At 51.9% G+C, this 15,692-nt stretch overlaps 1 protein-coding gene and 1 long non-coding RNA gene across 2 annotated transcripts in view; one reads left to right on the forward strand and one right to left on the reverse strand.

Annotated features, from left to right (window-relative positions):
• Positions 1-9,486, forward strand: part of glipr2 (GLI pathogenesis-related 2) — a 105,577-nt gene extending 96,091 nt beyond the window's left edge. Inside the window, exons 20-21 of the mRNA XM_067969523.1 lie at positions 959-1,036; positions 7,448-9,486. Of these exons, the coding sequence (XP_067825624.1) occupies positions 959-1,036; positions 7,448-7,611 (242 nt within the window). The 3' untranslated portion in view covers positions 7,612-9,486. The remainder of the gene's footprint in view (positions 1-958; positions 1,037-7,447) is intronic.
• LOC137300461 (uncharacterized) overlaps positions 1-15,692 on the reverse strand; it is a 114,016-nt gene that overhangs the window by 72,879 nt on the left and 25,445 nt on the right. The window lies entirely within an intron of this gene.

Here is a 15,692-nt window from a genome sequence, read left to right on the forward strand (position 1 = left end):
ACTCCTCAAGACATCACTATTTATTTCCCCAAGTTCCCTAACATCCATGCCTTTCTCAACCGTAAATACCGATGTGAAATATTCATTCAGGATCTCACCCATCTCTTGTGGTTCCGCACATAGATGACCTTGTTGATCCTTAAGAGGCCCTACTCTCTCCCTAGTTACTCTTTTGCCCTGTCGGATGCGAGTGCCCTGGAGTCTCCAGGAATTAAAGACTAGTCTCCAGGACATTGCTGCGAGCAAGTCCCAGGAGAAAAATCTATGGGGCTATAAAAAAAATTGTGGTTTTTAAAAAATGTTCTTTGAACACTTTTGTTTATTCGTTATAAAAGTATTGGAGATGGGGAAGAAAGGCTGTTTGACTGACAGTCAAGAATCATCCAATCCGGTAATGAAGCGTCTGTTCGCTTTCCAATTGGCCGTGGGAAGGCGTGGCCTCACGAGGATAAACATGTCGGGCGACCAATAGCAGGAGTGTGGGGGGCAGGGAGGCGGGAGGCAGGAGGTCATGTGATGACACCTCCAGGAATATGGCCAACCAGAGTTGATGACCCTAATGTAGAATGCATTGCTGCTTCGGGAGGAAAGGTCAGAGGAGCAGTGACCATGGAATGAATCAAATAGAGAAAGACAATCATTATCAAGGAGAGCGTAGTTAGGAGCTGGAGGTAAGAAAGAGATGGTCTATCAGATAACCAGCTTCTACTTGTGCCCTGCCCAGGAGCATGGACAGTGCTGGAAAAGTCTCCCAGGTGTGGGAGCAGGAGTCAGGTCTCGGATGGACTTGGGCTCTCTGACTGACGAGAAATGTGTTTGGCATGAAAGAGAATATCGAGCTTCTTGAACTTAGTTTTAGCAAATGTAGGAATTGGTAGAATTCTTCGATCTTCAGATCAACAGATAGAGGCCGTTGGACTGTGTGTGATGTTTCTAATCTCTTTATGTTTTGTTCTAGGGAAGGAAGCAAGTGAAGCCTGGTACAATGAAATCAAGCAATACGACTTCAACTCTCCAGGGTTTCACAGTGGGACAGGTGAGAGACTCAGTGAGACACACGAGAGGTTTGAGAGAGGCGACACACACAAAGAGAGACAGAGGCAGAGAGAAAAAAGGGGCGGTGGAGAGGGATCGGGGGGGTGAGTGTTTGTGGGGGGGGGACCCGGAAATTCCAGGGATGCGGAGGTCCTACCGGCTGTGTTGGGGACAGTCCCCGCCACTGGGAAGCATCATGGCTTGGCTTGGGGGGGCGGGGTGTTGTTGGCAATCGGGAGGAAGGGGGACCAGGAAACATCACGGGTTTGGAGAGAGGGGGTCGGCTGATCGCGGCAGGATTGCTTGGGGGGTCGGGAGGGGCACTCCTGCTCCTCCTAGCCCACAAACAGTGCTCTAAAAAGCACTTGCCTGCTGGATCCGGCAGCTCCCGCCTCCCGTTAGCTGCCAGGTTTCCCAAGCCCTGGAAATCCCGGCCGGCCAGTGTAAATTTAAATGGCTGCTAAAATATCAGGAACGAAGCCTCATTTAAATATTATAATGACAGAGCTGCCTTTCCAGACTGGGTTGCTCTCCCACCCCCCAAACCCTCCGCGGCTAAACCGGAATCAGGGCCGTTCACGGTGGGTTGGGGTCCGGTTTCACATGTTTGCCGATGTAACCCGTCCCCCAAGTCCGTCCGTCGTAGGGGGGTTAAAATTACCCCCAGAGAGAGATAGAGAGAGAGAAGGAGAGAGAGCGACAGAGAGGGAGGGAGGGAGAGAGAGAGAGCGACAGAGAGGGAGGGAGGGAGAGAGAGAGAGCGACAGAGAGGGAGGGAGGGAGAGAGAGAGAGCGACAGAGAGGGAGGGAGGGAGGGAGAGAGAGAGAGCGACAGAGAGGGAGGGAGGGAGAGAGAGAGAGCGACAGAGAGGGAGGGAGGGAGAGAGAGAAAGCGACAGAGAGGGAGGGAGGGAGAGAGAGAGAGCGACAGAGAGGGAGGGAGGGAGAGAGAGAGAGAGAGAGAGGGAGGGAGGGAGGGAGAGAGAGAGAGCGACAGAGAGGGAGGGAGGGAGAGAGAGAGCGACAGAGAGGGAGAGAGAGAGAGAGCGACAGAGAGGGAGGGAGAGAGAGAGCGACAGAGAGGGAGGGAGGGAGAGAGAGAGAGCGACAGAGAGGGAGGGAGGGAGAGAGAGAGCGACAGAGAGGGAGGGAGGGAGAGAGAGAGCGACAGAGAGGGAGGGAGGGAGAGAGAGAGAGAGCGATAGAGAGGGAGAGAGAGAGAGAGAGCGACAGAGAGGGAGGGAGAGAGAGAGCGACAGAGAGGGAGGGAGAGAGAGAGCGACAGAGAGGGAGGGAGGGAGAGAGAGAGAGCGACAGAGAGGGAGGGAGGGAGAGAGAGAGAGCGACAGAGAGGGAGGGAGGGAGAGAGAGAGAGCGACAGAGAGGGAGGGAGGGAGAGAGAGAGCGACAGGGAGGGAGGGAGAGAGAGAGCGACAGAGAGGGAGGGAGGGAGAGAGAGAGCGACAGAGAGGGAGGGAGGGAGAGAGAGAGCGACAGGGAGGGAGGGAGAGAGAGAGCGACAGAGAGGGAGGGAGGGAGAGAGAGAGCGACAGAGAGAGAGGGAGGGAGGGAGAGAGAGAGCGACAGAGTGGGAGGGAGAGAGAGAGCGACAGAGAGGGAGGGAGAGAGAGAGAAGGAGGGAGGGAGAGAGAGGGAGGGAGAGAGAGAGAGAGGGAGAGGGAGGGAGAGAGAGAGAGAGCGACAGAGAGGGAGGAGAGAGAGAGAGAGAGCGACAGAGAGGGAGGGAGAGAGAGCGACAGGGAGGGAGGGAGAGAGAGAGCGACAGAGAGGGAGGGAGGGAGAGAGAGAGCGACAGAGAAGGAGGGAGAGAGAGAGCGAAGAGAGGGAGGGAGGGAGAGAGCGACAGAGAGGGAGGGAGGGAGAGAGGAGAGCGACAGAGAGGGAGGGAGAGAGAGAGCGACAGAGAGGGAGGGAGGGAGAGAGCGACAGAGAGGAGGGAGGGAGAGAGCGACAGAGAGGGAGGGAGGGAGAGAGATAGCGACAGGGAGGGAGAGAGAGAGTGACAGAGGGAGGGAGGAGGGAGAGAGGAGAGCGACAGAGAGGGAGGGAGGGAGAGAGAGCGCGACAGAGAGGGAGGGAGGGAGAGAGAGAGCGACGAGAGGGAGGGAGAGATGAGAGCGACAGAGAGGGAGGGAGGGAGAGAGAGAGCGACAGAGAGGGAGGGAGGGAGAGAGAGAGCGACAGAGAGGGAGGGAGGGAGAGAGAGCGACAGAGAGGGAGGGAGAGAGAGAGCGACAGAGAGGGAGGGAGGGAGAGAGAGAGCGACAGAGAGGGAGGGAGGGAGAGAGAGAGCGACAGAGAGGGAGGGAGGGAGAGAGAGCGACAGAGAGGGAGGGAGAGAGAGAGCGACAGAGAGGGAGGGAGGGAGAGAGAGCGACAGAGAGGGAGGGAGGGAGAGAGAGCGACAGAGAGGGAGGGAGGGAGAGAGAGAGCGACAGAGGGAGGGAGGGAGAGGAGAGAGAGCGACAGAGAGGGAGGGAGGGAGAGAGAGAGCGACAGAGAGGGAGGGAGGAGAGAGAGAGCGACAGAGAGGGAGGGATGGAGAGTGAGAGCGACAGAGAGGGAGGGAGAGTGATGAGAGCGACAGAGAGGGAGGGAGAGAGAGGGAGGGAGAGAGAGAGAGCGACAGAGGGAGGGAGAGAGAGAGCGACAGAGAGGGAGGGAGGGAGGGAGAGAGAGGGAGGGAGGGAGAGAGAGGGAGGGAGAGAGAGAGAGCGACAGAGAGGGAGGGAGAGAGAGAGAGAGCGACAGGGAGGGAGAGAGAGAGGGAGGGAGAGAGAGAGAGGGAGAGAGAGGGAGGGAGAGAGGGGGAGAGAGAGAGAGAGCGACAGAGAGAGAGGGAGAGAGAGAGAGCGACAGAGAGAGAGGGAGAGAGAGAGAGCGACAGAGAGGGAGGGAGAGAGAGAGCGAAAGTAGGGAGGGAGAGAGAGAGCGACAGAGAGGGAGGGAGGGAGAGAGCAGACAGAGAGGAGGAGGAGAGAGCGACAGAGAGGGAGGGAGGGAGAGAGAGAGAGCGACAGAGAGGGAGGGAGGGAGAGAGAGAGCGACAGAGAGGGAGGGAGGGAGGAGAGAGAGCGACAGAGAGGGAGGGAGGGAGAGAGAGAGCGACAGGGAGGGAGGGAGAGAGATAGCGACAGAGAGGGAGGGAGGGAGAGAGAGAGCGACAGAGAGAGAGGGAGGGAGGGAGAGAGAGAGCGACAGAGTGGGAGGGAGAGAGAGAGCGACAGAGAGGGAGGGAGAGAGAGAGAAGGAGGGAGGGAGAGAGAGGGAGGGAGAGAGAGAGAGAGAGAGAGAGGGAGGGAGAGAGAGAGAGAGCGACAGAGAGGGAGGGAGAGAGAGAGAGAGCGACAGAGAGGGAGGGAGAGAGAGCGACAGGGAGGGAGGGAGAGAGAGAGCGACAGAGAGGGAGGGAGGGAGAGAGAGAGCGACAGAGAAGGAGGGAGAGAGAGAGCGAAGAGAGGGAGGGAGGGAGAGAGCGACAGAGAGGGAGGGAGGGAGAGAGAGAGCGACAGAGAGGGAGGGAGAGAGAGAGCGACAGAGAGGGAGGGAGGGAGAGAGCGACAGAGAGGGAGGGAGGGAGAGAGATAGCGACAGGGAGGGAGAGAGAGAGTGACAGAGGGAGGGAGCGAGGGAGAGAGAGAGCGACAGAGAGGGAGGGAGGGAGAGAGAGCGCGACAGAGAGGGAGGGAGGGAGAGAGAGAGCGACAGAGAGGGAGGGAGAGAGAGAGCGACAGAGAGGGAGGGAGGGAGAGAGAGAGCGACAGAGAGGGAGGGAGGGAGAGAGAGAGCGACAGAGAGGGAGGGAGGGAGAGAGAGCGACAGAGAGGGAGGGAGAGAGAGAGCGACAGAGAGGGAGGGAGGGAGAGAGAGAGCGACAGAGAGGGAGGGAGGGAGAGAGAGAGCGACAGAGAGGGAGGGAGGGAGAGAGAGCGACAGAGAGGGAGGGAGGGAGAGAGAGCGACAGAGAGGGAGGGAGGGAGAGAGAGAGCGACAGAGAGGGAGGGAGGGAGAGAGAGAGCGACAGAGAGGGAGGGAGGGAGAGAGAGAGCGACAGAGAGGGAGGGATGGAGAGTGAGAGCGACAGAGAGGGAGGGAGAGTGAGAGAGCGACAGAGAGGGAGGAGAGAGAGGGAGGGAGAGAGAGAGAGCGACAGAGGGAGGGAGAGAGAGAGCGACAGAGAGGGAGGGAGGGAGAGAGAGGGAGGGAGGGAGAGAGAGGGAGGGAGAGAGAGAGAGCGACAGAGAGGGAGGGAGAGAGAGAGAGAGCGACAGGGAGGGAGAGAGAGAGGGAGGGAGAGAGAGAGAGCGACAGAGGAGGGAGGAGAGGAGCGAGCGAGAGAGGGAGGGAGGGAGAGAGCGACAGAGAGGGAGGAGGGAGAGAGATAGCGACAGGGAGGAGAGAGAGAGTGACAGAGAGGGAGGGAGCGAGGGAGAGAGAGAGGGAGGGAGGGAGAGAGAGAGCGACAGAGAGGGAGGAGGGAGAGAGAGAGCGACAGAGAGGGAGGGAGGGAGAGAGAGCGACAGAGAGGGAGGGAGGGGAGAGAGAGAGCGACAGAGAGGGAGGGAAGGAGAGAGAGAGCGACAGAGAGGGAGGGAGGGAGAGAGAGAGCGACAGAGAGGGAGGGAGGGAGAGAGAGAGCGCCAGAGAGCGAGGGAGGGAGAGAGAGCGCCAGAGAGGGAGGGAGGGAGAGAGAGAGCAACAGAGAGGGAGGGAGGGAGAGAGAGAGCGACAGAGAGGGAGGGAGGGAGAGAGAGAGCGACAGAGAGGGGAGGGAGGGAGAGAGAGAGCGACAGAGAGGGAGGGAGGGAGAGAGAGAGCGACAGAGAGGGAGGGAGAGAGAGAGCGACAGAGAGGGAGGGAGAGAGAGGGAGGGAGAGAGAGAGAGCGACAGAGAGGGAGGGAGAGAGAGAGCGACAGAGAGAGAGGGAGGGAGAGAGAGAGAGAGAGCGACAGAGAGGGAGGGAGGGAGAGAGAGAGTGACAGAGAGGGCGGGAGGGAGAGAGAGAGCGACAGAGAGAGAGGGAGGGAGAGAGAGAGCGACAGAGAGGGAGGGAGAGAGAGAGCGACAGAGAGGGCGGGAGGGAGAGAGAGTGACAGAGAGGTTCGGGAGGGAGGAGAGAGAGCGACAGAGAGAGAGGGAGGGAGGGGGAGAGCGACAGAGAGGGAGGGAGGGAGAGCGACAGAGAGGGAGGGAGGGAGAGCGACAGAGAGGGAGGGAGGGAGAGCGACAGGGAGGGAGGGAGAGCGACAGGGAGGGAGGGAGGGGAGAGCGACAGGAGGGAGGGAGAGCGACAGGGAGGGAGGGAGAGAGCGACAGAGAGGGAGAGAGAGAGCGACAGAGAGGAGAGAGAGAGCCACCTGGAGGGACAGAAGAACAGGTAAGCAAATACTTTCAGTAAGGTACGCAAGGCATCAGATAATGAGATGGAGAAAATCCAGAGAGACCGAGGCATGAGGGCTAATGTTCTTCTGGGTGCCCGACAGGTGCAACGCTCGTGCAATGCACTGAACCCGTCATAACAGAGGCCTGTCTGATCTTCTTTGCAAGGCCCAGGCACACTCCCAGTGATGGGCCTGGTGATCCGCTCCTGGTTCCTGCTCGATTTACTGGAATGATTGATTAATCCTTTCTGTGCAGTTGTGCACAAAGTCTTCTCGGTACCGAAGTCCACCGTGGAGCCCGTGGCAACACCAGAGACGTCTGCAGCGCAGCCCACCACCGGCACAGGTCTTAGCCGAGTTGGGATATCTCCTGCGAGTGCTGAGATCGCTGCTACAGAACCCTTGGTCTCTGATCTGCTGGCCGATTGGATTGAGGGAGTCGTGTCACAAGTGAAAGTCAATGAGCCAGAATGTGGCTGTGACCAGCCAACCATCGCAGTAAATGCAAGGCCATTTTCAGGTCTATCCCTTCAATAGCAAGTGGCTCCCACCGATACCCAGAGGCTGACCACCACACTTACTCCATGGCTCAGTGGGTAGCACACTCGCCTCTCAATCAGAAGGTCGTGGGTTCGAGCCCCACTCCGGAGACTTGAGCACTAAATCTAAGCTGACATTTCAGTACAGTACTGAGGGAGAGCTGCACTGTCAAAGGGGCAGTCTTTAGGATGAGACGTTAAACCGAGGCCCCGCCTGCCCTCTCAGGTGGATGTAAAAGATCCCACAGCGCTAATTCAAAGAGCAAGGGAAGTTCTCCCCAGTGTCCTGGTCAATATTTATCCCTGTTTGTGGGATCTTGCTGTGCGCAAATTGGTTGTCACATTTCCTACATTTCAACAGTGACTACACTTCAAAAAGTACTTCATTGGCTGTAAAGCACGTTGGGACGTCCTGAGGTGGTGAAAGGCGCTATAGAAATGCAAATTCTTTCTTTTTGTGCTTTATCCAGGGCACTTCACCCAGATGGTGTGGAAGGCGTCGCGAGAGATGGGCGTTGGGTATGCAACAGATGGGAAGGGCATGTTCATGGCAGTGGCAGTCTACAATCCATCGGGAAACATCACCAATCCCGGCTACTTCAAGGACAACGTGTTACCTCCCAGAAAAAAGTGAAAAGGAGGAGAAGGAATGGAGACCCTTGCTGAACACTGCTGTCATGAACACAGCACTGAAGCTGCACCGGAGTCAATTTATTTGGGATTCAATCAGAACTTTAAACAAGGTTTCTTTTTAGGCTTTTGGGGGTGGATTTAACTACTATAGATTTTTAACAACAAGATCTCACACCCTGCGGGTACCACAATCAGGAGATTGTCCATCCCCGATTTTCATCTCCCCACCATTGGCAGCCCTGCCTTCAGCTGCCTAGACCCTAAGCTCTGGAATTCCCTCCCTAAACCTCTCCGCCTCTCTCTCCTCCTTTAAGATGCTCCTTAAAACCTACCTCTTTGACCAAGCTTTTGGTCACCTGTCCTAATATCTCCTTATGTGGCTCGGTGTCAAATTTTGTTTGATAATCGCTCCTGTGAAGCGCCTTGGGACGTTTTACTACGTTAAAGGCGCTATATAAATGCATGTTGTTGTTGTTGAGTTGTGTTCGGGGTATAATGTAGCAAAATGCTATGTGTGTGTGTGCCTGTAATTCTGGTCACTGTAACTGGTACTGGACAGTGACGGAGAGATCCAGTTCACAGACTGGGACACAGATAATTAGATGACCAGTAATCAAAGGGTTATAACGGGTCAGACTTACTTACGAAAGCAATTCTATTAGAATAATGGGTTGCGAAATGCTTTGGGCTTTTCCTGGCAATGTGTATTCCTTTATACAGGCTGGGGCTGACCAAGGGAAATCAGGCACTTAACTTGCTTGCTGACTGACTTCACCTCCTGCTGGGTCCTGTTCTTACTCTCCTTCTCCATTCCCGTCCCTGCATTGATTTTAAACACTTTCCGATTGCAGTCACGCTTTCTTCCCCCCCCCCCCCCACTCCCTAACAGTTAGTCAGTGAATATCTCCCATTGAATCCAGAGGCACACAGGCCTCTATTCGGGCCTAGCGATGCACCATAGCAACAGTGTTTTTGAAATGAAGCTGCAAGGTTTTCAATAATAGAACCTTTGCCACATTAGTGAAATGTTTCTCCTCAGGATCTGGGAACAATCATTCATTTGTGGGGCTTTAGTACGACAAGCATGTGAGGCTTAGCCAGTGACAGTATGTGCTCAGTACTCCTGTACTTCGCCTGTCGGCTGCGTGCTGCATTGTATCTTTGCTCTAAATGGTCATGAGTTACTCAACACCCATCTCTGCCGGTGAAGCACATTGGACGGTGAAAGCTGTTTCATCACCCCAAGTTAGGGTTGCCAACTCTGGTTGGCCGTATTCCTGGAGTCCTCATCACATGACCTCCGAAGTCCAACTGCCCCGTCCAGTCAAACAGCCTTCCCCCTCCCCCTCCACCTCCAATATTTTTATAACTAATAAATATAAGTGCTCAAAGAAAAGGAAAATGACACACAATTTTCTTTCACTGTCCCTTTGATCTTTCTCCCGGGTGTTGATCACAGCAGCGACCAGGAGATTAATCTTCAATTCCTGGAGACTCCAGGTTAACCCTGGAGGGTTGGCAACCCCAGCCCCAGGTGGAGCTCTCCCAGCTACTTGTTTCACTATTCCAATCTCCAAATGCGACTTTACCTTGAGCCTCACCTGATATATGTAAGTTTCAGTGACACTATGGATGTAAACGTTTACTGTGACTGATTCTGATCCACATGTCTGATCTGCTGATTTCCACTTGTGCTGTTGCGATCTGTTCAAACATCTGTTAAACGTGGAACTCGTAACTTTTAATTGCAAATCGGGGGAAAAGAGGTCAGATTAGACTTTTTGTGTTAATGTTCTGTCTCTTCCACAATTGTAATGTAACCATTTTTACTGACTCTGTTGGGGATATTCTTCAATTAAAAATCTGCTAAAGATAATTTGTTGGTCCCTACATTAACTTACGCCTCTCTGAATTTCCACTTCCTGCCAGGCCCCAAACCACATTACATCTCACTCTCAACACAGGGATAGGAGATCACAATCTCACTCTCAACACAGGGATAGGAGATCACATCTCACTCAAAACACAGGGATAGGAGATCACATCTCACTCAAAACACAGGGATAGGAGATCACATCTCACTCAAAAAACAGGGATAGGAGATCACCATCTCACTCTCAACACAGTGATAGGCGATCACATCTCACTCTCAACACAGTGATAGGAGATCACAATCTCACTCAACAACACAGGGATAGGAGATCACATCTCACTCTCAACACAGTGATAGGAGATTAGATCTCACTCAACAACACAGTGATAGGAGATCACATCTCACTCTCAACACAGTGATAGGAGATCACAATCTCACTCTCAACACAGTGATAGGAGATCACAATCCCACTCACAACACAGTGATAGGAGATCACAATCTCACTCTCAACACAGGGATAGGAGATCACAATCTCACTCTCAACACAGTGATAGGAGATCACAATCTCACTCTCAACACAGGGATAGGAGATCACATCTCACACAACACAGGGATAGGAGATCACATCTCACTCTCAACACAGGGATAGGAGATCACAATCACACTCAACAACACAGGGATACGAGATAACATCTCACTCTCAACACAGGGATAGGAGATCACAATCTCACTCTCAACACAGGGATAGGAGATCACATCTCACTCTCAACACAGGCATAGGAGATCACATCTCACTCTCAACACAGTGATAGGAGATCACATCTCACTCAACAACACAGGGATAGGAGATCACAATCTCACTCAAAACACAGTGATAGGAGATCACAATCTCACTCTCAACACAGGGATAGGAGATCACATCTCACTCTCAACACAGTGATAGGAGATCACATCTCACTCAACAACACAGGGATAGGAGATCACAATCTCACTCTCAACACAGTGATAGGAGACCACATCTCACTCTCAACACAGTGATAGGAGATCACAATCTCACTCTCAACACAGGGATAGGAGATCACATCTCACTCTCAACACAGTGATAGGAGATCACATCTCACTCAACAACACAGGGATAGGAGATCACAATCTCACTCAAAACACAGGGATAGGAGATCACATCTCACTCTCAACACAGTGATAGGAGACCACATCTCACTCTCAACACAGTGATAGGAGATCACAATCTCACTCAAAACACAGTGATAGGAGATCACATCTCACTCTCAACACAGTGATAGGAGATCACATCTCACTCTCAACACAGTGATAGGAGATCACAATCTCACTCTCAACACAGGGATAGGAGATCACATCTCACTCTCAACACAGGGATAGGAGATCACATCTCACTCAACAACACAGGGATAGGAGATCACAATCTCACTCAAAACACAGGGATAGGAGATCACATCTCACTCTCAACACAGTGATAGGAGACCACATCTCACTCTCAACACAGTGATAGGAGATCACAATCTCACTCTCAACACAGGGATAGGAGATCACATCTCACTCTCAACACAGTGATAGGAGATCACATCTCACTCAACAACACAGGGATAGGAGATCACAATCTCACTCAAAACACAGGGATAGGAGATCACATCTCACTCTCAACACAGTGATAGGAGATCACATCTCACTCTCAACACAGTGATAGGAGATCACAATCTCACTCTCAACACAGGGATAGGAGATCACATCTCACTCACAACACAGGGATAGGAGATCACATCTCACTCTCAACACAGGGATAGGAGATCACATCTCACTCAACAACACAGGGATAGGAGATCACATCCCACTCTCAACACAGGGATAGGAGATCACAATCTCACTCTCAGCACAGGGATAGGAGATCACATCTCACTCAACACAGGGATAGGAGATCACATCTCACTCAGCACAGGGATAGGAGATCACAATCCCACTCAACACAGGGATAGGAGATCTCATCTCACTCAACACAGGGATAGGAGATCACATCTCACTCAACACAATGATAGGAGATCACAATCTCACTCAACAACACAGGGATAGGAGATCACATCTCACTCAACAACACAGGGATAGGAGATCACAATCTCACTCAACAACACAGGGATAGGAGATCACATCTCACTCAACAACACAGGGATAGGAGATCACAATCCCACTCAACACAGGGAAGAGATCGCATCTCACTCAACACAGTGATAGGAGATCACATCTCACTCAACTCATTGATAGGAGATCACATCTCACTCAACACAGGGATAGGAGATCACATCTCACTCAACACAATGATAGGAGATCACAATCTCACTCAACAACACAGGGATAGGAGATCACATCTCACTCAACAACACAGGGATAGGAGATCACATCTCACTCAACACAGTGATAGGAAATCACATCTCACTCAACACAGGGATAGGAGATCACAATCTCACAATACAGGGATAGGAGATCACAATCCCACTCAACACAGGGATAGGAGATAGCGGTGGTAAATAGCGAGGAGGATAGCCTCAGTCTGCAGGACGATATAGATGGGTTGGTCAGATGGGCGGAACAGTGGCAAATGGAATTTAACCCGGAAAAGTGCGAGGTGATGCACTTTGGAGGGACTAACAAGGCAAGGGAATACACAATGAATGGGAGGACCCTAGGCAAGACAGAGGGTCAGAGGGATCTTGGTGTGCAAGTTCACAGATCCCTGAAGGCGGCGGAACAGGTAGATAAGGTGGTAAAGAAGGCATATGGGATACTTGCCTTTATTAGCCGAGGCATAGAATATAAGAGCAAGGAGGTTATGATGGAGCTGTATAAAACACTGGTTAGGCCACAGCTGGAGCACTGTGTGCAGTTCTGGTCGCCACACTACAGGAAGGATGTGATCGCTTTGGAGAGGGTACAGAGGAGATTCACCAGGATGTTACCAGGGCTGGAGCGCTTCAGCTATGAAGAGAGACTGGGAAGATTGGGTTTGTTTTCCTTGGAGCAGAGGAGGCTGAGGGGGGACATGATTGAGGTGTACAAAATTATGAGGGGCACAGATAGGATGGATACTAAGGAGCTTTTTCCCTTCGTTGAGGGTTCTATAACAAGGGGACATAGATTCAAGGTAAAAGGCGGGAGGTTTAGAGGGGATTTTAGAAAGAACTTTTTCACCCAGAGGGTGGTTGGAGTCTGGAACTCACTGTCTCAAAGGGTTGTGGAGGCAGGAACCCTCACAACATTCAAGAAGCATTTGGATGAGCACTTGAAATGCCATAGCATACAAGGCTACGGACCAAATGCTGGAATATGGGATTAGAGTAGACAGGGCTGATGGCAGGCGCGGACACGATGGGCCGAAGGGCCTCTATCCGTGCTGTATAACTCTATGACTCTATGAGATCACAATCTCACTCAGCACAGGGATAGGAGATCACATCTCACTCAACACAGGGATAGGAGATCACATCTCACTCAACACAGGGATAGGAGATCACATCTCACTCAACACAATGATAGGAGATCACAATCTCACTCACAACACAGGGATAGGAGATCACAATCCCACTCAACACAGGGAGAGGAGATCACATCTCACTCAGCACAGGGATAGGAGATCACATCTCACTCAACACAGTGATAGGAGATCACATCTCACTCAACACAGGGATAGGAGATCACATCTCACTCAACACAGGGATAGGAGATCACATCTCACTCAACACAGGGATAGATCACATCTCACTCAAAACACAGGGATAGGAGATCACAATCCCACTCAACACAGGGATAGGAGATCACATCTCACTCAACACAGGGATAGGAGATCACAATCCCACTCAACACAGGGATAGGAGATCACATCTCACTCAGCACAGTGATAGGAGATCACAATCTCACTCAACACAGGGATAGGAGATCACATCTCACTCAACACAGGGATAGGAGATCACAATCTCACTCAATGTGGCCATGTTAGCAGGGTCACCTCTCAGACTGCATAGCCTACAACTCTCTGCGGATGATATTCGCAGGTAATATGAGCGCATTGATAATCCGGCTTCCTATTTTAACCTCTCTGTTACTCCTTTTATTTTAAATGTGTTCTCAACTTTGCCACAATAGCAGACAAAGGAGTGACATTACAATCATGTTAAGCATACTGCCAACAGTAATAACTGGCTTTAGATCTCTGATAGTGTGTATCTCTCTGTCTCTATATCTGTGTGTGTATCTCTTGGTCTCTGTATCTGTGTGTGCATCTCTCAGTCTCTGTACCTGTGTGTGTATCTCTTGGTCTCTGTATCTGTGTGTGCATCCCTCGGTCTCTGTATCTGTGTGTATCTCTCAGTCTCTGTACCTGTGTGTGTGTCTCTCAGTCTCTGTATCTGTGTGTGTATCTCTCAGTCTCTGTACCTGTGTGTGTATCTCTCGGTCTCTGTATCTGTGTGTGTATCTCTCGGTCTCTGTACCTGTGTGTATCTCTCAGTGTCTGTATCTGTGTGTGTATCTCTCGGTCTCTGTACCTGTGTGTGTATCTCTCAGTCTCTGTATCTGTGTATCTCTCAGTCTCTGTACCTGTGTGTGTATTTCTCGGTCTCTGCATCTGTGTGTGTATCTCTCGGTCTCTGTACCCATGTGTGTATTTCTCAGTCTCTGTATCTGTGTGTGTATCTCTCGGTCTCTGTACCTGTGTGTGTATCTCTCGATCTCTGTACCTGTGTGAGTATCTCTCGGTCTCTGTATCTGTGTGCGTATCTCTCGGTCTCTGTACCTGTGTGAGTATCTCTCGGTCTCTGTATCTGTGTGCGTATCTCTCGGTCTCTGTATCTGTGTGCGTATCTCTCGGGCTCTGTATCTGTGTGTGCATCTCTCGGTCTCTGTACCTGTGTGTGTATCTCTCGGTCTCTGTACCTGTGTGTGTATCTCTCGGTCTCTGCACCTGTGTGTATCTCTCAGTGTCTGTACCTGTGTGTGTATCTCTCAGTGTCTGTACCTGTGTATCTCTCGGTCTCTGTACCTGTGTGTGTATCTCTCGATCTCCGTACCAGTGTGCGTATCTCTCGGTCTCTGTACCTGTATGCGTATCTCTCGGACTCTGTACCTGTGTGTATCTCTCGGTCTCTGTATCTGTGTGTGTATCTCTCAGTCTCTGTATCTGTGTGCGTATCCCTCGGTCTCTGTACCTGTATAGGTATCTCTCGGTCTCTGTATCTGTGTGTGTATCTCTCAGTCTCTGTACCTGTGTGTATTTCTCAGTGTCTGTATCTGTGTGTGTATCTCTCAGTCTCTGTACCTGTGTGCGTATCTCTCGGTCTCTGCACCTGTATGCGTATCTCTCAGTCTCCGTACCTGTATGCGTATCTCTCGGTCTCTGTACCTGTGTATATCTCTCGGTCTCTGTACCTGTGTGTGTATCTCTCGGTCTCTGTACCTGTGTGTGTATCTCTCAGTCTCTGTACCTGTGTGTGTATCCCTCGGTCTCTGTATCTGTGTGTGTATCTCTCGGTCTCTGTATGTGTGTGTGTATCTCTCAGTCTCTGTACCTGTGTGTATTTCTCAGTGTCTGTATCTGTGTGTGTATCTCTCAGTCTCTGTACCTGTGTAGGTATCTCTCTGACTCTGTACCTGTGTGTGTATCTCAGTCTCTGTATCTGTGTGTGTATCTCTCAGTCTCTGTACCTGTGTGTGTATCTCTCGGTCTCTGTACCTGTGTGTGTATCTCTCGGTCTCTGCACCTGTGTGTATCTCTCAGTGTCTGTACCTGTGTGTGTATCTCTCAGTGTCTGTACCTGTGTGTGTATCTCTCAGTGTCTGTACCTGTGTGTGTATCTCTCGATCTCTGTACCTGTGTGTGTATCTCTCGATCTCTGTACCTGTGTGTGTATCTCTCGGTCTCTGCACCTGTGTGTATCTCTCAGTGTCTGTACCTGTGTGTGTATCTCTCAGTGTCTGTACCTGTCTGTGTATCTCTCAGTGTCTGTACCTGTGTGTGTATCTCTCGGTCTCAGTACCTGTGTGTGTATCTCTCGATCTCTGTACCTGTGTGCGTATCTCTCGGTCTCTGTACCTGTGTGCGTATCTCTCGGTCTCTGTACCTGTGTGTATCTCTCGGTCTCTGTACCTGTGTGTGTATCTCTCGGTCTCTGTACCTGTGTGCGTATTTC

This window comes from Heptranchias perlo, chromosome 31, assembly GCF_035084215.1.
Source record: "Heptranchias perlo isolate sHepPer1 chromosome 31, sHepPer1.hap1, whole genome shotgun sequence".
Taxonomy (NCBI): domain Eukaryota; kingdom Metazoa; phylum Chordata; class Chondrichthyes; order Hexanchiformes; family Hexanchidae; genus Heptranchias; species Heptranchias perlo.